Source organism: Halteromyces radiatus (assembly GCF_025201355.1).
Source record: "Halteromyces radiatus strain CBS 162.75 chromosome Unknown BX664scaffold_3, whole genome shotgun sequence".
NCBI classification, from domain to species: domain Eukaryota; kingdom Fungi; phylum Mucoromycota; class Mucoromycetes; order Mucorales; family Cunninghamellaceae; genus Halteromyces; species Halteromyces radiatus.
Window position 1 is genome coordinate 3,281,488 of NW_026251689.1, and position 22,231 is coordinate 3,303,718.

Genomic DNA, 22,231 nt, shown 5'->3' on the forward strand with positions numbered 1-22,231 from the left:
TTAAAGATAAAACTTTAGTTATTATAGTTTTATGGTATGCTATGATAGATGAATTATGTCAATAGTTAGATCTTGATCGATTGAGAATGAGAAAAAAATAAAATAAAATTGTCTAATTGCATTAATTCTAGGGTGACCAAGGTAAAGGGCCTTTAAATATCATATTATTGGAAGGACAATAATCAAATAGTGGAGCCAAAATAGGGCAGGTGGAACGATAGGGTGGTCTTCCAAGGTCCAAAAAAAAAAAAAAAAAAAAGGATGTCAGATAAAACGTCAAATATCCTTGCTATATGATTGTACACTCTTCTTTCAAATTACCTCCTTCGATATGGATTGCGGTCCAATTTCTTTTGGCGTAACGTTCCACGACAAGCATAAAGATCCGTTTGGAATGGTTTATAAGAATTGTGGAGTTCACCTTGACGAGCTACATCTGCCAGTTGATTGCCACTTTCTTTTAGATCTTGTTGATCGTCTCCTTCTTCGTTCGATAATGCCACTGTTCCTTCCATAAATGACACAGGATCGATACCGATATATTCAAATTGCTCACGAGGATATCGAATCGCATTGATATGTAATTGTTCAAATCGTGGACGTTTAAAATCAAAACCGATGACAGTTAATTTTGATGGATAGTCACTGGTCATTTCCGAGAAGCGACATAATGAGTATAGTATGTTTTCATATGAATCGCGAGCATATTCTTCTACAATCATCCTTCGACTTAGTGTATTTAAATCATCCAGTGTTTTGGGTAATTGTTGAAGTATCAATGTTTGTGCTGCCTGCCAATAAGATAACCCTTCAGATATTGGTCCTGCTGAAGGTCTTGTTTGTCCACTACAATAAAAAAAAGAAAAAGAAAGCAACTGTTAAGTATCCTATTATATATATCATCATCTTCTATTCCTCTTTACCCAGAGAAAATCAATAAAGCCTGAGGATCAGATACAAGTAAATCAATCCCTTTTTGGATATGGTCCAGAAATGTTTTGACTTGACCTTGTTGATAAGGTTCTAGAACCCAATTTGTTTCATCACGTAAGGCTGTTTCATTTTTACTAGGACCAATATAAATAGCATGTCCAGTGACAACAACAGCATGACGATGACGAGTTAAAGGGGCTGAGGGTAAAGGATCATTAACCCAAATTGCAGCATCGCCATCACTTAAGTTCGTTCGACCCCGTCGCCAACCACTTCCATATTGAATAAAGTTCCAACATAAGCTTATTGTTAATAAGATGAAAAGAAGAGTCATTTGTCGTTTATGACTATATCTTCGCCAAGTGTTGAAAGGATGATATATTAGATTCGACAACGTTGTTGAAGGGTTCACATGCTGTGGAGGGTTAAGAAAAGAGGCTGTGTCTATATGTAAAGGTAGGACTGTTTTCCTTTTACTGGTACTGTGACTAGGTGCCATACTGTTTGCCTTATTAGAAGTATATTAAACAAACAAGAATAAGAGAATAAAGAAAAGAAGAACCAATCCAAACTATACAAAAGGATATACAAAAAGGGGTGGGGGATTGATTGCGAACCGGAACGGAGGTGATGCATTCAAAATCCGCTTTTTTGTTTTTCAATAAACTATGCATCTGATATTTTTTTCAACATTATTTGTCGTAATTATTAATGCACCTTTTTTTCTTCGTTTAATCAAACATCTTAGATAAAACAATCATCATCATAATACGTGATTTTATATTTTGGATTTATTTATGAAAAAATGATTTCTATATGTATGGGAGTTGTACAGAGAAAAAAAATAAAAAAATAAAAAAAAAAATAAAAAAAGGAAAAAAAAAAGAATAAAGTGACTCAATCATCATCACCAGTCAATATTTTCTACATCTTCCTCATCTTCGTTATCATCGTCATCAGATGATGATGATGATGATGAATCATTGGTGGAGAATGCAATTGAAGAGGTTTGATTACTTGCTATACTGGCAAAATAAGCATCTACTAGAGGGAGTTGATCTAGTGTGGATAATGATAAAGGTGATGTTGCACTGACTATGGTATCTTTGCTTGTTGTTGTTGCATCATTTGTGACAGAAGGAAGAGGTCGATCAGAATTAGACCAGTCCATAACGTCAACTTCAGCATCAGCACGGTTACTGTCATCATCATCACACTTTTCTGATACTCTTAGATCCATCAAAGTCGTCATAAAGGTTTCAAATAATGTATCAACACTAGGTAGCACGTGGCTGGGTGCGTCCAAAAGCCCGTCGACTTGAGAGGCGTTATTGCTTGATTTTGTCCTATTTTTACCATGAATTGCATCTTCTCGCATCAAAACATTAGCATGAAGACGTGATTGAAGTTGCAAGGCATCCTTCTTCTTTTGTTGTTGTCGGGAACCATAGGTGTCATCAAGTAAGCTTGGATCTTTGATTGTCGCTAAAGGAGTGACCCCTTCTTCTTGTTCTTTAATCTGATTATTCTCCTTTTTACCGACCTTATTGCTAGCGTTAATGATAGACAAAATCTTGATGGTATGGTTAGGTTGCAAATAGGCCAAATCGCTGCCTGTCAGTTTAGTAGATGGTGTAGGATCGCGAATTCCATTTTGTTTACCATCAACATCTGCTCTATTTTGATGATGTTGATTAGGCTGTTGAGAAAAGGGTACCCACGCAACACCTTGACATACATAGTTCAATAACTGGACAAGTAATGGCTGAGGAGAAGAAGGTTCAAATAAAACCAATTGAGACATTTCATTCTTATCATCCTTGACAACGACCACAAATCGATCTGCTCTTGGATCCACAGATACATATCTTGTTCGCATTTGATAACTCCACCAAACTTGAAGTAGAAGGTAAAAAAAAAAAAAAAATGAGTACATTATTTTGAATATCTCTTTCCTTTTTTTTTTTTTTTTTTTTTTTTTTTTTTTTGGTTGTTACCTGTACAAGTCAGCAAATTCCATACAAACAGATGAGTTTTGCTTCTTGAAACAAGATAAGGAGTATCATTGACAAAATGTAAAGATTTGATATAATCCACTTCTGGAGTAGTAAGAACACCTTGTAAAACATTTTGATAAGGATCCCAAACAGTGACTACTGGACCAAAAGCGACAGTCAACATACTTCCATCAAGAGAAAAGGTAGAAGCAGTGGGCCAAAAGTCACGATATACACCAACTGAGCGACATGTCCAAGCAGATTGATCGATGACGATCGATTCTCTTGGTTCATAAGAAGTAAGGTGCCATATTTTGAATGATTTATCCATGGAGGTAGTGACAACCATAGGTGAAGAGGTCGAAGGATGGAAACATAAGGAGGTGATTTCGTTCGAATGAGGACGATCTACACGTGTATGTAAAACATAAGTTTGTTGATCATGATCCCATAACCAAAATTTAAGATAGACTTCGACCGCGGTGACTTGATCATTTCGCATATCAACAGTGGCCATCCATTCACCATTAGGAGAGAAAGAAACATGAGAAACATGTCCTCGATCGATGGTAGCATCAACAGTTCCAACCACAGCACGAGCATTTCCACTGTTAGGAATAATTTCCAAATCCAAGGCTTGATTATCCACTTTAGCATCATAAAATTGTAGAGTGCCAGGAGAACCATTCAAGACTAGATGATGATTACGAGGTTCTACCGTCATGCCTTCTGCCCATACTAAATTAGTGGATTCTGTACTATTATAAGTTCGATCGTTTTGTTGTTCTTGAAGTTCTAGTTGTCCTTGTCTAGCATCCCATTGTTGTACGCCCTGAATAACTTGTTCCACAGCTTGCGTGACTCCATTGATTAGTCGAATAGAGTTATCTCCCAATGACAGAGAGAAATACTTGTGATTAGGCGTAATATTGATATAACGAATATCACCACCACAACGAGGGAAGAATCGACGAAATCCTGTATCCAATTGCCATACTACCAATACTGATTCTCCAGCCCCAGAAAGAAGATAATTGCCATCATGCATAAATTTCAATGATTGAACTGGACTATAATGCCAATGATGAGATGTCAAAGTAGGATTTTTTACTGTCTCGGGAGTAAAACAATGGTAGAATGTAATACGTCCTGTGCGTTGTCCAACGGCCAAATATAATTTTGTTGGATTGAATGCTATTTGCGAGATGCCTTCCCGAACTAGATAGCTATTAAATATATGACATCAATACACATCTCTAATCTTTTTTCATTCTTTTTTCTTTTTCTTTTTTCTTTTTTTCTTTCTCGAGATTTTTATATACCTTTGAAGTTGAGTAGAAGGAACCTTATTTTCACCTTGATTGATAGTCCAAATATACAAATTAAAAATCGTCCCCAGAGCAAGATAAGTTCCATCAGCAGAAATAGCAATACAGTGACAATCATCCAATTCAGCCACCAAACGCGATCGATTTCCGTCTTCCTTATCCTCTTCTCCAGGTGAGATGGTCAGACTATATTGAAGTACTTGAACCATTTTGGAATTATTCTTTTTATCCAAGGTCATATCAACATCTTCATCAATTGTTTGTTTCTTCTTCTTCTGTAAGTAGGGAGCTACCAACAGATAAACTTGTTCAGGATCAGTTGGTGACAAAAGGAAATGTGTAATAGGCAGACCAACATGGAAAGTCTATTTAAATGAATGAATAAACAAAGAGTTATTATATGTTGAAGATCTTTATACCATTTTCCTTCCTCTTCTTTTTCATACCTTCAAAAGAACTTCGTCATTATAATCCCATAACTTGATCGTTCCATCCAAACTAGCTGAGAACAGTTGTAATGGATTCTTGGGATTTAGGAAAACTGCAGTAACCTTATCTCGATGAGATCCTTCTCCAGAAGATCTTGACAATACTTTGACAGCTGCACCAGTCGCAATACTAAAAATCTTGATGGCAGATCCAACCCCTGAAAAGAAATATCTACCAGATCATTGAAAAAAAAATAAATAATTTTTTTTATGAGTTTAACTTTCATTTAAAACTTGACATGAATTTTACTTTGAATCCTTGGTGAACTCGATAGGACTTTGGCTGATATTCCCACCGATAGTTTTAGATAAAACAAATTGTTCCTTCGCTTTATGTAGGACTTCAACAGGTTTGCTCGACTCTTTTGTCATAGTCTTTTTAGTTCTCTTTGCTTCTGTGGCTAGCTTTGTTGCTTTAGAAGTAGATTTATTTTTCGTCATGGCCGTTACTTTGTTGTTATTGTTGTTGTCGTTGTTACGATTTGTACTTTTTTTTTTCTATTACTAGTTCTTTCTAATAAGTACCAGCAAGATCTAAAGATATGAATAAAAAGTATATGAGTCAAAGTTATAAAGGTTATTTCACTGTTCTAATCGAAAGTATGATACATACTGGGGTAGGAATATCTAAACAACTGATCAAGAGTCACAACAATAGGCGAAAGAAATAGAAGTATCAGAAGAATATAGAAGCTGGCGTGAAGACGAAAAGATTTTTTTTTTTTTTTTTTTTTTTTTTTTTACATGAAAAACGTGTCACAGACAAAACAAGTGCAATTGGTGCAATTGATGTACCGCTTGTCACCGATTTTGATCTCTCTTTGTCTCTAAAACAGCTAGATTTCTAAATTGTGTTCCTATTTCTCATCAGATAAAATATCTCAAATACAATTTAGCATTTTATCTCATCCTAAAGATATGAGACGTAACAAGGATATCCTGATAGGTTCAACCTGAACCTTGCCATTGCAAGTTTTACCATTGTCAAAACTTGGCGCAAAACCATGTATGAGATAGTTTGTATATAAGTGGCTTCAAAGGTGTTGTAACTTATTCTGCTAAATGTGTCGCTAAATGCCTCAATAAAGAGAAGTTATAAGGTTGAATCCAGTGCAAAGTGGGCCACCTGGCCACCCTTTTTTTTTTTTTACCAGCGTAAAATGGCCACCTGGTCTCGTTTGGAGGGTGTTAGATTTTTACTAGATTGAATGATGATTTTTATTTGTTTTTGATTCTTTTTCGTTCCTAAATTAATCCTTGTTGACTCCACTCCGACATTCGATGTGGTACAGTTGTTGAGTAAGTATAATGATTCCATGTTGATTGGGTATGAAAAGACGACGAATACAGCACACACTCAATCAGAGCAGCATCTAGCTCAAAGGCGGTAGAATCAGGTCACTCAACCCAAGATGTAAAGAAACTTGCAAACTGGAGTCTGTCGTATCTAGACTGATATTATTGTGTAACTTTAAGATCTCAGCTTCTTGTCATTTAAGATTGGATTAGAATAGTTTTTCTCTTTTTTCTCTCTCATTCAATTCTTATTGAAATGAACTTACCAACAGTCTCATTGTATTCTCGATTTGTCTTTATTTATTATTTTTTATTTTATTTTAATCCAATCAACTATCTTAGAGTCTCACAACAGACACATTTGCACGATTTTACTACAAACCATCATCACAAGCATCAACAAGCACTGCCATCAGCAAATCAATTTTTTCTTCTACGGACAACAGTACACATCGAATGTCGGAGTGGAGTCAACAAGGATTAATTTAGGAACGAAAAAGAATCCTATAGTTGACGAAAAGAAGACAAAAGATGTGGTACATACCCGCCCATGGTACCGTTCCTTTTGGTAAAAAAAAATAGTTAGTTTTTAGTTAGTTTTATCTCACCTCCGAAAAAAAAAATTGATTGATATATGCTAGCTTAGAAGATATAAGGAAGAAAGGGGCAATATTATTTGTTTTATTATATACACTAAACTATTTTGATCGTTTTATACAAGGGCTACGACAACTAAATTTCTTGATGACCTTGATATTTTTAAGGATGTCGTAACGAGAATAATCATCGCTGCCGTAAATCACTTTGTTCATTTCTACCTGATCATTATCACAATCATTCTTGCCATCATTGTTCATACCTATAACATAAACTAAAGATGAATCTTCATGCGGTCTGTTATTCTTATCCAGCGTGGATGAATCGCACTTAATGGGATAGGAGAGGAATCACCAGAAATCATATGGGCACATGGTAACTTGTACTGAATCTTGATTTCACATTCACAATCGTCCTTTCTGTCCACTCTATACGATGCTGGTACGACGCCGTTTTTCAATCGGTTAAATGCAAACTTGCTGGTCTTGAGTCTTAGACATTCCATCCTGTGGACATCTTTATCAAGCATGAATGAATGGTCGTATCTAAAGGATTCAATCTCGGTGCGTTGTTCGATCTTTTCCCACTATTAAAACATACAACATAAATAAATGAGATAAGTCAGTTTCATCATTCACAATAGACGCCCATTAAGACTTACCATTCCCGAGTACCATCTGTCAATACTTTCAAAGACGGTTTCCATGCTGGCATTCGTGTACGTAACAAGTTGCTTCAATTTTGCATGTGCACCTTCGACCCGATTTGTTGTTCTGTTACCCAGATGGGCTACATGACCAGCATAAAGACCAACCCATTTTTCTTTTACTTGCATGAGAGAAAAAAAAAGAGAGAGAGAGAGAAAAAAGCCATAGGCGGTAAAAAAAAAAAAAAAAAAAAAAAAAAAAAAAAAAAAAAAAAGAAAGAGTGGCCAGGTGGCCATTTTGCGCTGGTTAAAAAAAAAGAGTGGCCTGCTACCTAAAACCGATGTTGCATTCGCTTTAGTTGTAGGTACTGTAACTATTGCGGGAGTTCCCTTCTTTGACCAGGCCATACCTTGTTTCAAATTAACGTGAAAAGCTGATTCATCCAGAAAGACATAATTTGTTGTAAAGTCCATGTCAGTTTGCTGCCACTTTGGTACCCAATCGTACCTTTGTTGAATCTTTTCTTCGCTATTTCTTTCTATAGGCTGGAATTGTGCCTGCTTAATAGATAAATCACACTCAGTTGTCATGAAGTTATAAATTGTGCTACAAGAAACATTTAAGATCCACACAAAGTTTTGCGTTAAAATTTCTGCCATTTCAGCTACAACAACAGGAGGATTCTCGACAATATAATTTAAAAGAAACTGCTTATGCTCCTCCCAAAGAATACGACGTCTACCTGGCTTTTTCTTCTTCTCAAAGATGCTTTCAGGGTCCTCGTAACAACGTTTAGCCCATCTCTGTGCTGGTCGGATATGAATACGTAATTGTCTCGCAGCAGTCGAAGCATTCAAACATTTGCCGAAAAATAAATGAAAAACTCTGGTCTTGTTTTCATCAGAGTAAAGTGTATAACGTCGCTTATTGCATGACTCTATATCAACATCTTCATTGTTCCTTACATTAGTAACTGGATGTATTACAAGGATTAGAAGGTCTTTCCGGAGGTTTATTCATTAGGAATTGAGTACGACAATTTACTGTTTCGATAACGAATAACTCTTCGTCAACAACAAGGCCCATAGGCTCAACGCCGTTCTCATCAACAACATGTCCTTGTCCATCTTCATAAAGAAATGGCATATTCATTCTGAATGTCTGTAAATAAATTGTAAACAGGAAAAAGAAACCGGAAAAAACTACTTCAAAATCGCCTCCCTTTATAAAAATAAACGAAGTTCATGACACGTGAACACGAATTTTTTTTTGCACGACATCAAACTCAAAATCAGCGACTCGCACTTTCTGAAATGACTGTAATTCTTTTCTTTTTTTAACTTCCCTCCTGTATACCACCTCTGTTTTCTTTTTTTCTTTTTTTCTTTTTTCCTATGCTTGGTCTAGAATTAAGTGGAAACTTTTCGGTGAGTGGCCTTTTACTAGCCATACTATGTTTTTACTTGATAGGAGGGAGGTTGATACGTATCTACCTTTTTGAAAATACGGGACGGTCTGTTATGCGACCTCGACCAGTAGTGCAAGTCGTTGTTGTTGGTGATATAGGACGATCGCCACGTATGAGATATCATGCTGTCTCTCTTGCTGATAGTGGTTGTACAGTGGACTTGATAGGATATGTCGGTAAGAAAATTCTTCATATATTATATACTTTCTCTTTTTTGACCTTTCTTTTTCTTTTTTTTAAAGAAACACCCGTGGGAAGTCGTATTTCTGCTCATCGCTATATTCGTGTAAGACCTTTGAAACAAGCTTGGTCGGTTCCTAAAGGTTTACCGAAGCCTCTATACCTCATTTGGGCTCCTTTCAAGGCTTTGTTTTTGTCTATACAGTTGTGGTGGTTGATGGGCTGCGTTACTCAATTCCCTGACTTTATTTTTGTACAGGTAAGGAATGAACACCTTTTTATATTCTTGAATATGGGACAATGAAACATTTTTCTTCTTTTTGTATTTACCATTTAATCGACAGAATCCTCCTTCTATCCCTACTTTAGCGGTGGCAAGACTGGTTTCCTTTTTACGTCAGGCATGGTTGATTATAGATTGGCATAATTTTGGATATTCTATACTTGGAGTTACTCTTGGAATGAATCATCCTGTGGTCCGTTGGGCCAAACGATATGAAAAGTTCTTTGGAAACAAAGCTTATGCTCATTTGACAGTGACGACTAGACTGCGTAAAGAACTAGAAGAATGGAACGTGCAGTAAGTTCAAATAAATGAAAGGAGGAATTTATAGTTCCTAATACAGCTTTAATCATTATTTATCTTCTTTGTTGTTTGATTTGTAAAGAGGAAAAATGATTACCTTCAGAGATAGGCCACAGTCTCACTTCAAACGATTATCGCTACCAGAAGTTCATGAAGTAAAAATTGATTTATATCATGCTACAGACTGATCTAACCATCACTCTTTTTTTTTTTTTTTTTTGGAAGTTTCTACAAAATTGTCACATTGAAGATGTTGTCAAGAAGCAAACATTAGATGCTGATAAATTTTTAGGCTACGATAATAATGCAGTTACAACTTTACTGACGCGTAAAGAAACAAATGACACCGTGATATATCGTTCCGATCGACCACGTTTAATTGTATCCTCCACATCTTGGACTGAAGATGAAGATTTTAGTCTACTTTTGAAAGCAGTAGAACACTACGAACAGGAAGCACCTATTGAAGCACCCAGGCTTTTATTTGTCATCACAGGCAAAGGACCTTTGAAGGATCATTATGAAAAAATGATTTCACGAATGCAATTGAAACGAACAAGAATCATCACTATGTGGCTAGAAGCCTATCAATATCCTTTATTACTAGGAAGTGCGGATTTAGGGATCTCCTTACACACAAGTTCCAGTGGCATGGATTTACCTATGAAAGTTGTTGATATGTTTGGTTGTGGTTTACCAGTTTGTGCTGTTAACTTTGAATGGTACAAAAAAAAAAAAAGATGAAGAAAATCATATAGGCACTGAGCATAATCTTTTCCTATATCGTTTTATATAGCCTGGATGAATTAGTTGTAAACAATAAGAATGGTTTAGTGTTTGACACCGATGATCAATTGGCAGCTCAACTTCTGGTATAATCATCATCATTTTTTTTATTCTTTTTCAGAGAAAAACTCACCCTATCTTCTTTCAAAATGATAGGATCTATTTGTGACTCATCCTGAACGGTTGGAAACATTACGTGCCAATGTCTTGTCCGAATATGCTTCATTGACATGGGAAAATCAGTGGAAGGATATCTTGATGGAATTATTCCCTGCTGCATGAAAAAAAAAAGTCGTTGTTAGGATATTGTTCCATAAAATAATAAATCGATTTATTGTATTTCCTTTGATCATATGCAATAATGATTGAGAGCGGATGATCAACCTTTTTCACACATTCCAATGCTATCTTTTTTTTTAGAAAAAATCAAAAATAAGATATCGTGGTTTATTATTTATAAATACATAAATCTATAAAATTTTCAATTCATATCTGTTGATACAACTACCACAATGAGAACATATCTTTAGGCCATTGTCCAGATTCTCTTGCATTCCAATACTGATTAGTAAAGACCCAAGATTCACCCACAGTACCATCAGGAGTGATGAAATCAGGTTCATTATATTGATCTTGTTGCAAAGCGAACCAACGAGGTTTCCATGGAATGCCTTTCTGTTCAAATTCTTTTCGACGTTCTCTTTGCTTTTGTTCTATACGTTGTTTTTCCGCATCTGCTTCATCCACTCGTCCTATTATATAATATGATTAGATAAAATTAGATCAATTAAAATAAAATAAAAAGAAAACACTTCCTCGTCTTGAATTTTTTTTTTTTTTTTACTTACCAAGTTCATACAAATGCTGATCAGGTCTATATCGAGTATCCGTGATAGGTAATTTATCCTTTTCCAAGGTAGTGATTTCATTCAATTCCATACAATATCGAGTAAAGCCATAATAATCCGCATAATTTTCTACACCAGGCGAATTGGCAGTCCATAATACAGATAATTGCCGTTTGTTCATATCTACTTCTTCCGCTAATTTATCACTCCATTTGCCTACTACACGTCGTACCTTTTTATTGTTACTTGTATAAAAGGTTGCTATAATGTCATTTCGATTTGTTGGTGCACCAAATAATCCACCACCAGTACCTTCCTTGAAAGTTACTATTGCATAGTCACCCGTCGTATGATTTGTTACCTTCATCTCACCAGCATGTTCCAAATATTTTTCACCAGCAATCATATTACGCATCCAGCTACTTGGTTTGGAATAGGTATAATGATCATCGTGACCAGTTAAATTGACATGATAAACACCTTCTGTCATGAATTCCTAAATAAAATAAAAATAATTTTTGAGATCCTTATTCATTGATATCCACAATAATTTTATTTTTATGCTTTACCATAGATTTCCCCCAGAACTTGCTTTTGATCTTGGTACACTGCCAATATTTGTAATTCTTCGATTCAGCATGAGCAGCAATAATCAATGGATTATGAGATACTTTTTCTGATATAAATCGGAATCCTTTATCAGGTCGAATGTTTTCATAAGTTTCCGTCATCATAGGATTAAAAGGCTATCAAGTATATATAATCATTATTAATGATGTTACTACTTTGATCCTTTAACTGAAGAAGTTACCTTTCGACCAGTTCGATATTGAGAAGAGGTATAACTAGAAATTGCAAAAATGGTAATGTACATAAGTCGTTCCATTGGCGCCGATAACAAGCAAGCTTTATCTAACAGTTCTGAGTATTCCAATTCTTCACATGCTTTTTGAAGGATATTCAAAGGTTCATTCATACTGACAGGCATGGCAATGGTAGATAAATCCTTGCCTACATTTTTACGAAATACTGATAAAGCAGAACCAACATCTCCAACAGCAGGCGAAGGTAAACGATGACGACGATGCGGGCATTCTAGAACTTGCTGGGTCCAGTCTTTGTTTTCTGAATGGAATTTTTAAGAAATATATCGATGAGTAACATAGTTGTTTTTTTTTCTTCTTCTTCTTCTTTACCTTGTTGATTTTCATGTCTTTCTTGTTCTTCCTCTTCTTCCTCTTCTTCTTCTTCGTCATCTTCAGTAGTATCTGCAGCTTCTTCAACATGTTCGTTTTCTCCACCATCATTTTCTTCTTCACTAAGACTCAATACGGCGTCCTCTGCATCGTAAAATTCATCCGAAAATGTAGAATCATGAGACACTATGGTAGTACTACGACGCAGACCAGAAGTAGAACTTTCATCATTCACTAAAGGATTGACAGTAGTGACAGCGTGGCTTACGGTGGAGAGAGGAGACGAAGCACCACTACTCCTGTTGAGATTGAATGGATCCCCTTGTAATACAGTTTCTTGCACCACAGACCATTGTTGATCTTGACGTTCAATCGCTATTTCCAAATCATCTTTGAGTTGAACCAATCGAGCCATCCAGGTACTTTTTTCGTCGGGATGATTGTTTGCGAATCCTTTCTGAATCCATTGGTCCAAACATTCCAATTTTTCCTTCACTTGCTGACTACCTTGTAATCCTCTGTTGATATCAATTTTAGCTTTTTCCTTGGCGATAGCCGAGACATGACGAGATTGACGCTTATGTCGCCATTCTTCAAAACTTTCCACTTCAGTTTCCAGACCTGAAGCTCGATGCTTTTTCAAATGTTTCGTCCAGGTTTCATGATCTTCAGGTGTCAATGCTTTCAAATGATAAATCATAGTACCAGAATCAATATGTATCGTACGTGATTTTGGTTGATGAGTGATGGTGGAAATTCGAATTTGGATCAATCCTCGAGGCACACCGGTAGGGGATGTCGAATAGGACAATACTCCCGAAGGCGATAATCGAAACCAACGTTTAGCCCATCCCTGCATTTTCTTACGTCGTTTTTTCAATAGCCATCCAGTAAGTTCGTATTGATTAGATGATGATCCGTCACCAGCAATACCACTAGTACTTATAACACCATTGATACCAGCATTCCCATTGAGTCCTACAAGTGGGGTTTCAGATAAGGTGACGGATAAGGTTAGCAATTTCGGTGTATTGCGAGAAAATGTATTATCTACAATGATATATAATATATTAATAGATGAATATATGTGTGTTAATATATAGATAAGGTCTCTTCTATATAGTCTTTTCAATTTTTTTTTTTTTTTTTTTTTTTTTTTTTTTTTTTTTTTTTACCAAAGACAAGAACATAGTTTCCAGGTTCAGCTACCATCAATGAACCTTCGACTTTGGATTGACTAGAGCTTGTTTGCTGAATAGGAACAATTTCAACCAAACCTTGTTCTCGTAATTTGATGGATGCTACAGACTTGGCTCTCGGACGAGTGGAAGATGGAGAATGACTACTATGAATGGAACTAGCTGAGGAAGCAAGTACATCGGCCTCGGAAATACCTATTTTCAAACCAAATAGTTGTCAAAAGATAAGAAAAATTCCAATAAACTCATTGACTAAGGATGAAGAAAGAGAGAAAGACAGTAGGTAGTTGTTTTTCTTACCTTGTGGATTCAAAAGTTCTCCAGACGGTAAAGAACCTTGTCGAACGGCTTGAGTACGGAAAAGAATTTCAGAGGAAGAAGGCAAAGGTTCTTGACCATGACGTTTATATACACCAAACTGAATGTTATTTCGTTTGGTAGTAAAGGACCATATGATCGTGGTATTTTTTGTTGGTACATAGACGTAGTGTAGATAACTAGGAAAATAAAACAAGGTGTAGGTAGAGAAAAAGAGAGTGAGAGAAAAAAACAAGGTTAGCCAAGCCTCTTAATAACAATAGATATGATAAACCATTTTTCTTATTATTTACCTATCCCTAGGTTGTACTTGAACCACTTCCATAGTTTACTTTATATGATAAAGGTTCAATAACTAAAGAAAAAAAAAAGAATGAAGAAGTAAATTAAATAGGGGACGTGCATGCTTTTTTTTTTCTAATGAGGAAACCTCCCCAGAAATATTGCTAAAGAACAAATTTTGGATCGCCGCTTTCTTAGGATGAAGGTATCAAGCCATGGGTCACCCCTTATCATTCATATCCTTTTTGTCATCTCGATCAGACTACATTTGGATACCTGTAACGAGGTTGATAGTTATTCCTCACATGTCAAAATCAATTCATATGTTTTGTTATCATTTTTTTTTTTTACTGTTCTCTTCTTTCTCAGTCTTATTTATACAAGTATAGACAGATACGAAGAATTTTTGAAAAGTTCGAACGTTAGCTAGTAAAGTAACATATTGAACGGCAAAGTACACTTTATTCAATCAGTTAAAATCATTGTACTGCATAGACCCTTTTTTTTTTTTTTTTGCTGATGATGATGATAAATGCCACATGATTTCTTCATTCACGTAACACAGAACCTGTGTCCACCCCATTTCTCGATTGCCCATGAGTTAGTTACTCTTCCTGCTGTTGCTACTTTTCCTTTCGCCGTAAGTTGATCCAGTTTTGCGTTTCTTTGATCGTTTGACAGTTGTCTTTGTAATCCAGGCATCCACGACCCCAGTAGGACGTATGGCATCCAATATTAAAAACACTAACAAAAAAAGAAAAAACAAGACGTCGACAGTATGGTAAAGAGGAGGTTTTATTTTTTTCTTTTTATTTGCTTGAAGATGATCAAAAAATTATAATAGTCATTTGATTGAATTCAATGAGTCAACTGGTTCAGGATCTAATGTAAAGTGAGCATATTGACCAAAGATAACTTTTTACTAATATAGAAATCAAATAATGTATTTATATTCTAAACTAAAAAGAAGAGACTGTATCAAGGTTGGAATAAGAAGAGGAAAAGAGGACGAAAAATGAGAAAGTGAGGGAAAAAACAAAAAGGTACACAAAGGGGAAAGAAAGAAAGAAAGAAATAGAATTCTGACTCAGACCTAAGATTTCGTGTAGTACGATACAGCTGCTTTGTTGAATATGACCCATCATGTCAAAAAGCACCTTTGATGATATAGACAAAAGGGATGGTGTTTCGGGTAAGAAACTCGGATTCTGTCATATTTATGTCATATTAGACAAAGAGCAACTATGCAACGCTGAAGTGCGTTAAAAGGATCTCCCAAACTTAATTTATTCTTTTCATACTTTGTCTCAATTTAAAGTGAATATCATATGTTGTAATGCAGTCACTCCTCCAGATATAGTTTTTGTTTCTTTTTCTCTTTCTTTTCTCTTTCTCTTTCTTATTATTTATGTTGATATAATATTGTCAAACTGTACAGATACCGTAAGCGCTTTTATTTATTCTATCTCTCATTATACTTATGTTTTTATCTTCTAATCATAAAATAGGTCTTTTTTATTACTCAACATGTGTGCATATGGGTTACATAGAATTAGTTCATGACATCCTGTTTACGTGGCATATTACACTATGTGCGTTGATACTTCCTTTCGGTGACGAAGAATATGTTTTCTGGAATGAAATCTATTACTATTCAGGGGACAAGTGACATTGAAAGAATATATTTCAAATCTTTATTATATTATACAAATTGTTTTGTCAAAACCACATACATATGTGTACGCGCGTCGTGAAAGATGCTGGTGCTTGTTGTTGATGGCGTCTGCTTTGTACGACCTCTTTCAAATTCAGCACGGATGGACAGAAACTGGGTAGAAAGTTTTCGTTTCCTCGCTGTGTAACGCCAATTCAGAATTGCTTACATGGGACAAGAACGATAACAGTAAAGAGATGATGAACGGCCTGAACAATATGAAAGGAACAATGAAAGGTAACAGCAGAGTTGCTGCATGTGGTGTAATAGCTCATCAGTATTATTGGTTGTATTGTTCCCTTTTTCATAGATCTCATCCACCTCTTATATATTACAAATCAAGATACAAGACTGGCTGTTTTGACTTTGATAGCTACAACTAGATTCCATTACAAAAATTGTAAGAATTCCAAGAAACCATAGCCACACAACCTTTGTTTGAAGACGCCGCATTCTGGTCAAACAATGTCACTGATATACCACTTGTCATGAATACTACGACTGATCCCAAGGAACCTGAACCGGAACAAGAGGAAGGTTGGCCTCCATTGCAAAACAGGGCGAAAATTCCATTCTCCGTCAACAAATGGAGGAACGCATTATTAACCATGACAATGATGTCAATGACTATTTTCAAGTTGCTAGTGCTGCTGAAGAAAGTGTTCGCCAAGTAATGATGGAAAATTTTGCTGACAATATGGCCGCTGCGGGTATTCCTGGATATGGTGATCATGAACGACTGGTGCAAACATTGAGCACTGCGTTTATATCAAGGCACATTCAATTATTTGCCAAGGTTGGATACAATATTGCTTTTCATATGGAACAATATAATGCTGGGCAAATACGATTAGCAAATGATGTTCAAGAAGCAGCCACTACGGTATGGGCACATCGACAGATCCGATTGCTTGCTGAAATTGATACATTGGGAAGAAGAAGAAGGAACCTCTTGGCTAGGCGACTATAATCATCCATTTGTGCGGGACGGAATAAACGGGCTATCTGATGAATCTTGGAAGCAACTAGATCAATTAGTTGCCAATACACGCGCACAAATTGCAAGATCAAGAGAGTATTTGTCATTACCTGATCCTGACCCTTATGTCCATGAAGAATTATTCTTGCAATGTTTTCGTCCGGAATTGTTCGAAATTGCCAAGCTACAACGATTGTTCAACTTGGTGCCGAAGCCTTCATTCACCAAGAAGTACATCAAGATAAACAAAGCAGTTTGCGAGATGATCCTTAGGATGGCCAATTTGCAATCATACATTCAAGGTGCCGGGACCGTAGAGAATATCATTGATCTACGGAAGATCCGCTATCATAACGAGTAAATTACAAGAATGATGAATAATAATAAAAAAAGACTATACCGGATCCTAAATTTTCTTTTTTTATTTTTTTACTTTTAAAAATAGATATCCTGGAGTATGTGGAAGAAGTGTCTCTTTTGGCGGATATTTTGAAACTGATGCCTCTGTCGTACTCTGTAGAAAAGTAATTCAAGATCAGTCAAATCGATCAAATATCTTATTACTAAAAGCATCTCAAATTTCCTGACGATTGTACAAAATCGGAAAAGCGATACCTGTTGGATCAAGACCATTTGAAAAATGGGCGTTAGATGTCAAACATGTACCCACATCACAAACCGGTTCACGATACATTATTGCAGCAATTGAATACCTCACGAAATGGGTTGAAGCACGTCCTTTACGATACCAAACTGCTGCCGAAGTTGCTCTTTCTATTTACGAAGAAATCATCTGTCGACATGGATGTCCACACATCATCATCACCGATAATGGAAAACCTTTTGTTAGCGATTTAATAAAAAAAGGTTTGTTTTCAATATACAATTCATCACATCACGATATCGATTGGAAACTCACAAGCCAATGGACTCATCGAACGCATCAATTCGACAATCGGTATGATTGTAAAAAAAATCAGCGAAACAGCAAAAACCTGTTTGGGATCAATACCTGCCTGCAACATTGTACGCATACCGAACGATCAAACAAGCATCAACGAATCACTCTCCCTTTTTTCTCACCTATGGTTATCATCCAAAAACACCATATGATCAACAACGTACGACATACAATGTGCATCAATCAAGATATCAGCATAAACTTGATGTACGTACCACAACGGAAATCAAATACGAAAGGATGCTTGTGAAGCTATACAAAAATCTCAAGAAAACTAAAAAAGAGCCATAAAATCATCGAAGACATACGGCAGTGGAAACCTCCTTTCAAGCTCGGTGACATAGTAACATTATACACTGGAATCCAGGCAAATTCATGGACAGGAAAAGTATCTGACATGTGGGACAGAATCTATATCGCGATGCATATCTGCCCAACTTCAAAAAATTGCTGAAGAAAATACGAAAGGCGGACAATTGGCGACATCATGATAAAAAATAGGCGATGGAGACCATCTTACTTTGGCCCGTGGGATGTTAAGGAGAAAAAAAAAAAGATCCCCTCTGTGCAACGCAAATTCAGAGTTGGTTGGAAGAGACAAGAATAGTGATAACCAAGAGATCACCAACGTGCTGCAAAACGTGAAAGGATCAATGCAAGGTAACAGAAGAGTTGTTACGTGCGCTGTGTAACTGGTACGAACGTTCATCAAGAAGATTAACAAAGCCGATAACTGGTAACGATGGTGGCCATCTTTCTAAGGGAATTATTAGCGGTATTACATGCTCTACGCACTTGGCGATGTTTTATCAGTGGTCGATAATTTATTATCCGCATTGATCCTATCATTGTTATTTCTAAATAAACTGCCTGGTTTCTTTTTTTTTTTTTTTTTTTTTTTTTTTTTGCCTTTATTATTGTTACATCGTATATTCGGGCAAGATGCTCTTTGAGGGTATGAATGGGGAGGATAAGGACCAGGGTTATAGACTAGAGGTGATTTAAGTTTGTAATACAGAAGAGTTTACCGTCAAATTATTTTAGTTATCTGGGCTTTTCTTTCTATATGAAATTTATTAGGTGCAGATATTATATTTTCGAGACTTTTAAGGACTTTTGAAAACTTTGGATATAAAAAATTTACAAATAAGAACTTTATTACACTTTGTAATTTAAAGTAGCAAAGATCAGAATTTTATTTTTTTGGTGTCTAGATGAAATTAATAATTGCTGTAGACGTAGTTCTTGCCAGCATCTTGACAATATTTATGGAAACAGGCGTTATAGCCAACACATGTAGCCCAACTCTTAGGAATATCAATAGGGGAGTTAGCATTAGAAATATATTTCTTGAATCCGCAATTCTTTCCAGCTTCATAAGTAGGTCCAACACCAGGTCCATGTTCATTTGGAGCATCAACACATCTTTGATAGTTCAAGAAAACACAGCCTTGTACAGTTTGGGCAAGGACAAAGGCAAGAACGACAATGGAAAACAAATATTTAAGCATCTTGATAAACTATAGTAATAAGAAAAAAAAGGATTGGCAAAGAAAAAATCAGGATTTTTTTTTTGTATGAAGATTAGGAACTAGTTACTAGAATTTTACTTTTTACTTACAAGTATAAATAAAAGAAAAAGATAAAAATAAAATATCAAAAAGAAATATCAGTCGGTACTTTTATACCAAAAAAATTTTTTTTTTTTTGCAATTTGATGATAGTTATGCAAGTGGTTTTATTTCAAGTCCTATCTACCATTCGAAATGTAAGCAAAAAAAGGAAAACTTCGCCATAAAAATTTGGAAGTACAAGTAATAAGAATTAAAGTTAACAACAATGAGAAAGTTTATCCTTTTTGAAATAATTTATGTCAGCAATTACTTCACATTAACCATCATCAATTTCGTAAACCAAAGCAACTGACCTTTTTTTTTTGTTTATAATATCCAGGTAACTGGATGATTGAAACAGTTCAAAAAAAACAAACAAACTGCTTTTTTATGCCCAAGTATCTATGATCATCCATTATCCCTAGCTTTCATGCCCATATTTCGAATTCCGGGAAATGTTTTACCGGGATCTTCAAATTTTTCCATTATGGGGTGCAATGTGATACAAAATATCAACACAGCCACACCGACTGTAGAATTTTATGCATGAACACTGCCAAATATGGAGCACTTCTTTTTTTCCGCTGTATCATGTTAATATCCTTTTGTACACCTCCACCAATGGAAAAGGTAACGTGCTCTACACTTTATTCTCCCATTAAAGAACTGTTTTGACTTTGTGGCAGTGTTAATACATTTAATACCATAAATGGTGTGGCTGTGTTGATACTTCGTATCACATTATATTCTATAAAGGAAAAAAAAATGAACACCTGGTATTAACTACATCTCAAAATATCAAAATGGAAACAATGTAAAACTGGAAATAATAGACGATCATAATAAGACTAAGGCATATAAGGTTGTTTTCTGACATGTGCTTCGATCATCCAGTTATCTGGATATTATAAACAGGAGAAAAAAAGGTAGTCGGTTGGGTTAAGAAAATGTTCATGATGATGGCCAATATTCAGTAATTTGATGATGACGATGGACGGTGTTCCCGTAATTTACTGGAAACACTGAAAAACCAAAAATTAAAAATTAAAAACAAATGGGTAACTCATTTCAATAAGACCAGACTTCCTGTGGTCTTTAACTTTAATTTTTTTTTTTATTACTATTCTTTATTTTAGGGCGAAGCCTCTTTTTTTCTTTTCCCTCGCATTTCGAAAGATAGAGCTTGAAACGGATAATTTGTATAACCACTTGCTAAATTGCATTTTTTTCTATGATATAAAAGTACCTACCGACCCCATCCTTTTTTTTTTTATTTTATTCATTTTATATTTTCTTATCTGGTTTATTCATACTTGTAAGTAAAACGAAAATTCTATCATTTTATTTAATTGTGACTATGTAAAAGGTATTCAACTCTTTTTTTTTTTGATTGATAACCATTGAATAGTGCTGTCTCAGAATGAACAAGTTATTCCTTTTCAACCTCCTCTTTATGTGCTTTATTGGAGCCATCTCTGCATTTGATTATTGTCACAAGTGTGTTCAAGCTGGCTCTGGAAGCCTTCTTGGCGTTGGCCCCAGTTATACCGCAGGAGACGAATGTGGATTCAAGAATTACAGAAAGCAGCTTGGTTGTTGGGCCTCAGATGTGGATTATAGTGCATGTATGGCTAAAAAGTGTATCGCCGCTGGCAAAAACTATTCAACTCAATGTATCCTTAGCAGTTCTAGAACTGGTACATTCTGTCCTTAATTGTTATTATAATAATAAACAATGTCTTAATTCATGTTAACATGAATTCAATATAAACCGTCAGAAGAGATTCATTCTGTCCCCAATACAGTAACTGCACTTGGTGGCATTCATGCCTCCTTTGCTGATTTATATCTAAAAAAAAATATTCTTCTTTGTGGTATTGTATTAATATGGCTATGATACTTGTTTTCCACCATATCTTCTGTATTTGTCTGTACTCCAGAAACGCTGAAACTTTCAGCGTTTTTGCATTAGGTAATTTGCTGTCGAAGATGCTGATAGGATGAAAATAATCAGCTCACCTGCTGAAGTAATCAATCATCAACCATCATCCTATCATCCCGTTACTGGGTTTTGATCTACGGACATCTCTGGAGCGATATTTGAAAGGGTGATAATGCAAGATCTGCTTTGGGAAAAAAAAGACATGAAGACAATATATCAAGATATGTTTTATCGAGATCAATACAACAATGGAGAAATGAATGAAACTTTAATACAATGTGAAAATAATGAGGGAAGGTACAACGACTCAAAAGATTGATCGTATAATCGGCATTTTTTTTTTACCTTTTTTTATTTTTTTCTCAAAAATGCTATTAATAAAATCTATATTTTTTTTTATATATCATTTGAAAGCTCTATTGATGATGAATAATTTGGTTTTTATTTCATATCTATATCTTTAATAATCATGGAGATACATACAAATAAAAAAAATAGTCATTCGATCAATTTTTTGGTTCGCCATTTCCAATACACCCACATCCCAATCACCACTTTGTTTGTCCACCTTTTGCTTTCAAAACGGCTTCTATTCTTTTTGGCATAGTATCTTGACATTTCTTGGCAGTTCTTTCACATCATCCCTTTCCCAGACATCCTCTACACGCTTCCAAAGCTCATTGATTGAATTGGGGGCCTCGTCGTACTTTGCAAGCTGGCATTTGAGATAAAACCATACATTCTCGATTGGATTCAGGTCAGGAGAATATGGTGGCCGATCCAAAAGCTTTACATCATTCTTAGCGAACCATCTCTTAGCTTTTTTCGACATACAATATGACTTTAAACAAAGATCATTCATTCTTGACCAAA

At 35.5% G+C, this 22,231-nt stretch overlaps 9 protein-coding genes across 9 annotated transcripts; 5 read left to right on the forward strand and 4 right to left on the reverse strand.

Moving 5' to 3' along the window:
* Positions 1-26: 26 nt before the first annotated feature.
* Positions 27-1,515, reverse strand: BX664DRAFT_113634 (uncharacterized protein). The gene is made up of 3 exons (XM_051539726.1): positions 924-1,515; positions 322-846; positions 27-227 (listed from the first exon to the last, which is right to left on the reverse strand). The coding sequence occupies exons 1-3, from the start codon at positions 1,430-1,432 to the stop codon at positions 128-130; spliced, it is 1,134 nt and encodes a 377-aa protein (XP_051402205.1). The 5' UTR covers positions 1,433-1,515; the 3' UTR covers positions 27-127.
* A 255-nt stretch (positions 1,516-1,770) lies between these two features.
* BX664DRAFT_330495 (WD40-repeat-containing domain protein) lies at positions 1,771-5,432 on the reverse strand. Its single transcript, XM_051544981.1, has 6 exons — positions 5,360-5,432; positions 4,997-5,280; positions 4,705-4,918; positions 4,253-4,623; positions 2,931-4,156; positions 1,771-2,829 (listed from the first exon to the last, which is right to left on the reverse strand). Exons 2-6 carry the CDS (start codon positions 5,185-5,187, stop codon positions 1,841-1,843), a joined length of 2,991 nt encoding a protein of 996 aa, XP_051402206.1. The 5' UTR covers positions 5,188-5,280; positions 5,360-5,432; the 3' UTR covers positions 1,771-1,840.
* A 1,308-nt stretch (positions 5,433-6,740) lies between these two features.
* BX664DRAFT_358155 (uncharacterized protein) lies at positions 6,741-8,482 on the reverse strand (the record flags this gene model as incomplete). The annotated part of the gene is made up of 5 exons (XM_051548008.1): positions 8,321-8,482; positions 7,618-8,223; positions 7,301-7,467; positions 6,970-7,225; positions 6,741-6,901 (listed from the first exon to the last, which is right to left on the reverse strand). Exons 1-5 carry the CDS (start codon positions 8,436-8,438, stop codon positions 6,741-6,743), a joined length of 1,308 nt encoding a protein of 435 aa, XP_051402207.1. The 5' UTR covers positions 8,439-8,482.
* A 142-nt stretch (positions 8,483-8,624) lies between these two features.
* On the forward strand, positions 8,625-10,711 carry BX664DRAFT_330498 (beta-1,4-mannosyltransferase). Its single transcript, XM_051544982.1, has 7 exons — positions 8,625-8,930; positions 8,997-9,193; positions 9,279-9,514; positions 9,603-9,675; positions 9,746-10,242; positions 10,317-10,392; positions 10,463-10,711. The coding sequence occupies exons 1-7, from the start codon at positions 8,681-8,683 to the stop codon at positions 10,586-10,588; spliced, it is 1,455 nt and encodes a 484-aa protein (XP_051402208.1). The 5' UTR covers positions 8,625-8,680; the 3' UTR covers positions 10,589-10,711.
* Positions 10,712-13,513, reverse strand: BX664DRAFT_330501 (Oxysterol-binding protein-domain-containing protein). The gene is made up of 5 exons (XM_051544983.1): positions 12,351-13,513; positions 11,966-12,279; positions 11,724-11,900; positions 11,155-11,650; positions 10,712-11,058 (listed from the first exon to the last, which is right to left on the reverse strand). Exons 1-5 carry the CDS (start codon positions 13,207-13,209, stop codon positions 10,811-10,813), a joined length of 2,094 nt encoding a protein of 697 aa, XP_051402209.1. The 5' UTR covers positions 13,210-13,513; the 3' UTR covers positions 10,712-10,810.
* A 3,116-nt stretch (positions 13,514-16,629) lies between these two features.
* Positions 16,630-17,836, forward strand: BX664DRAFT_113832 (uncharacterized protein). Its single transcript, XM_051539728.1, has 2 exons — positions 16,630-17,199; positions 17,288-17,836. Exons 1-2 carry the CDS (start codon positions 16,721-16,723, stop codon positions 17,427-17,429), a joined length of 621 nt encoding a protein of 206 aa, XP_051402210.1. The 5' UTR covers positions 16,630-16,720; the 3' UTR covers positions 17,430-17,836.
* Positions 17,837-18,983: 1,147 nt separating this feature from the next.
* On the forward strand, positions 18,984-19,334 carry BX664DRAFT_330511 (uncharacterized protein). Its single transcript, XM_051544984.1, has one exon. The coding sequence runs from the start codon at positions 19,018-19,020 to the stop codon at positions 19,327-19,329; it is 312 nt and encodes a 103-aa protein (XP_051402211.1). The 5' UTR covers positions 18,984-19,017; the 3' UTR covers positions 19,330-19,334.
* A 1,345-nt stretch (positions 19,335-20,679) lies between these two features.
* On the forward strand, positions 20,680-21,192 carry BX664DRAFT_330512 (uncharacterized protein). Its single transcript, XM_051544985.1, has 2 exons — positions 20,680-20,731; positions 20,825-21,192. Exon 2 carries the CDS (start codon positions 20,837-20,839, stop codon positions 21,128-21,130), a length of 294 nt encoding a protein of 97 aa, XP_051402212.1. The 5' UTR covers positions 20,680-20,731; positions 20,825-20,836; the 3' UTR covers positions 21,131-21,192.
* A 415-nt stretch (positions 21,193-21,607) lies between these two features.
* On the forward strand, positions 21,608-21,885 carry BX664DRAFT_113857 (uncharacterized protein). Its single transcript, XM_051539729.1, has one exon. It carries the CDS (start codon positions 21,646-21,648, stop codon positions 21,820-21,822), a length of 177 nt encoding a protein of 58 aa, XP_051402213.1. The 5' UTR covers positions 21,608-21,645; the 3' UTR covers positions 21,823-21,885.
* Positions 21,886-22,231: the final 346 nt, after the last annotated feature.

Bases quoted from the DNA above. Each gene is read 5' to 3' on its own strand.
- BX664DRAFT_113634 (XM_051539726.1), bottom strand. From the start codon at position 1,432: ATGGCACCTAGTCACAGTACCAGTAAAAGGAAAACAGTCCTACCTTTA. The intron at 847-923 runs GTAAAGAGGAAT...TTTTTATTGTAG, and splicing joins GCTTTATTGATTTTCTCTGG to TGGACAAACAAGACCTTCAG. The intron at 228-321 runs GTAATTTGAAAG...GGACCTTGGAAG, and splicing joins CGCAATCCATATCGAAGGAG to ACCACCCTATCGTTCCACCT.
- BX664DRAFT_330495 (XM_051544981.1), bottom strand. From the start codon at position 5,187: ATGACGAAAAATAAATCTACTTCTAAAGCAACAAAGCTAGCCACAGAA. The intron at 4,624-4,704 runs GTATGAAAAAGA...TCATTTAAATAG, and splicing joins ATGACGAAGTTCTTTTGAAG to ACTTTCCATGTTGGTCTGCC. The intron at 4,157-4,252 runs GTATATAAAAAT...TATATTTAATAG, and splicing joins CCTTCTACTCAACTTCAAAG to CTATCTAGTTCGGGAAGGCA.
- BX664DRAFT_330498 (XM_051544982.1), top strand. From the start codon at position 8,681: ATGCTTGGTCTAGAATTAAGTGGAAACTTTTCGGTGAGTGGCCTTTTA. The intron at 8,931-8,996 runs GTAAGAAAATTC...TTTTTTTTAAAG, and splicing joins GGACTTGATAGGATATGTCG to AAACACCCGTGGGAAGTCGT. The intron at 10,393-10,462 runs GTATAATCATCA...TCAAAATGATAG, and splicing joins AATTGGCAGCTCAACTTCTG to GATCTATTTGTGACTCATCC.
- BX664DRAFT_330501 (XM_051544983.1), bottom strand. From the start codon at position 13,209: ATGCAGGGATGGGCTAAACGTTGGTTTCGATTATCGCCTTCGGGAGTA. The intron at 11,651-11,723 runs GTAAAGCATAAA...TATTTTATTTAG, and splicing joins AGTTCTGGGGGAAATCTATG to GAATTCATGACAGAAGGTGT. The intron at 11,059-11,154 runs GTAAGTAAAAAA...ATTATATAATAG, and splicing joins TCAGCATTTGTATGAACTTG to GACGAGTGGATGAAGCAGAT.
- BX664DRAFT_113832 (XM_051539728.1), top strand. From the start codon at position 16,721: ATGATGTTCAAGAAGCAGCCACTACGGTATGGGCACATCGACAGATCC. The intron at 17,200-17,287 runs GTAAATTACAAG...TTTTAAAAATAG, and splicing joins AAGATCCGCTATCATAACGA to ATATCCTGGAGTATGTGGAA.
- BX664DRAFT_330511 (XM_051544984.1), top strand. From the start codon at position 19,018: ATGAAATTAATAATTGCTGTAGACGTAGTTCTTGCCAGCATCTTGACA.
- BX664DRAFT_330512 (XM_051544985.1), top strand. From the start codon at position 20,837: ATGAACAAGTTATTCCTTTTCAACCTCCTCTTTATGTGCTTTATTGGA.
- BX664DRAFT_113857 (XM_051539729.1), top strand. From the start codon at position 21,646: ATGAGGGAAGGTACAACGACTCAAAAGATTGATCGTATAATCGGCATT.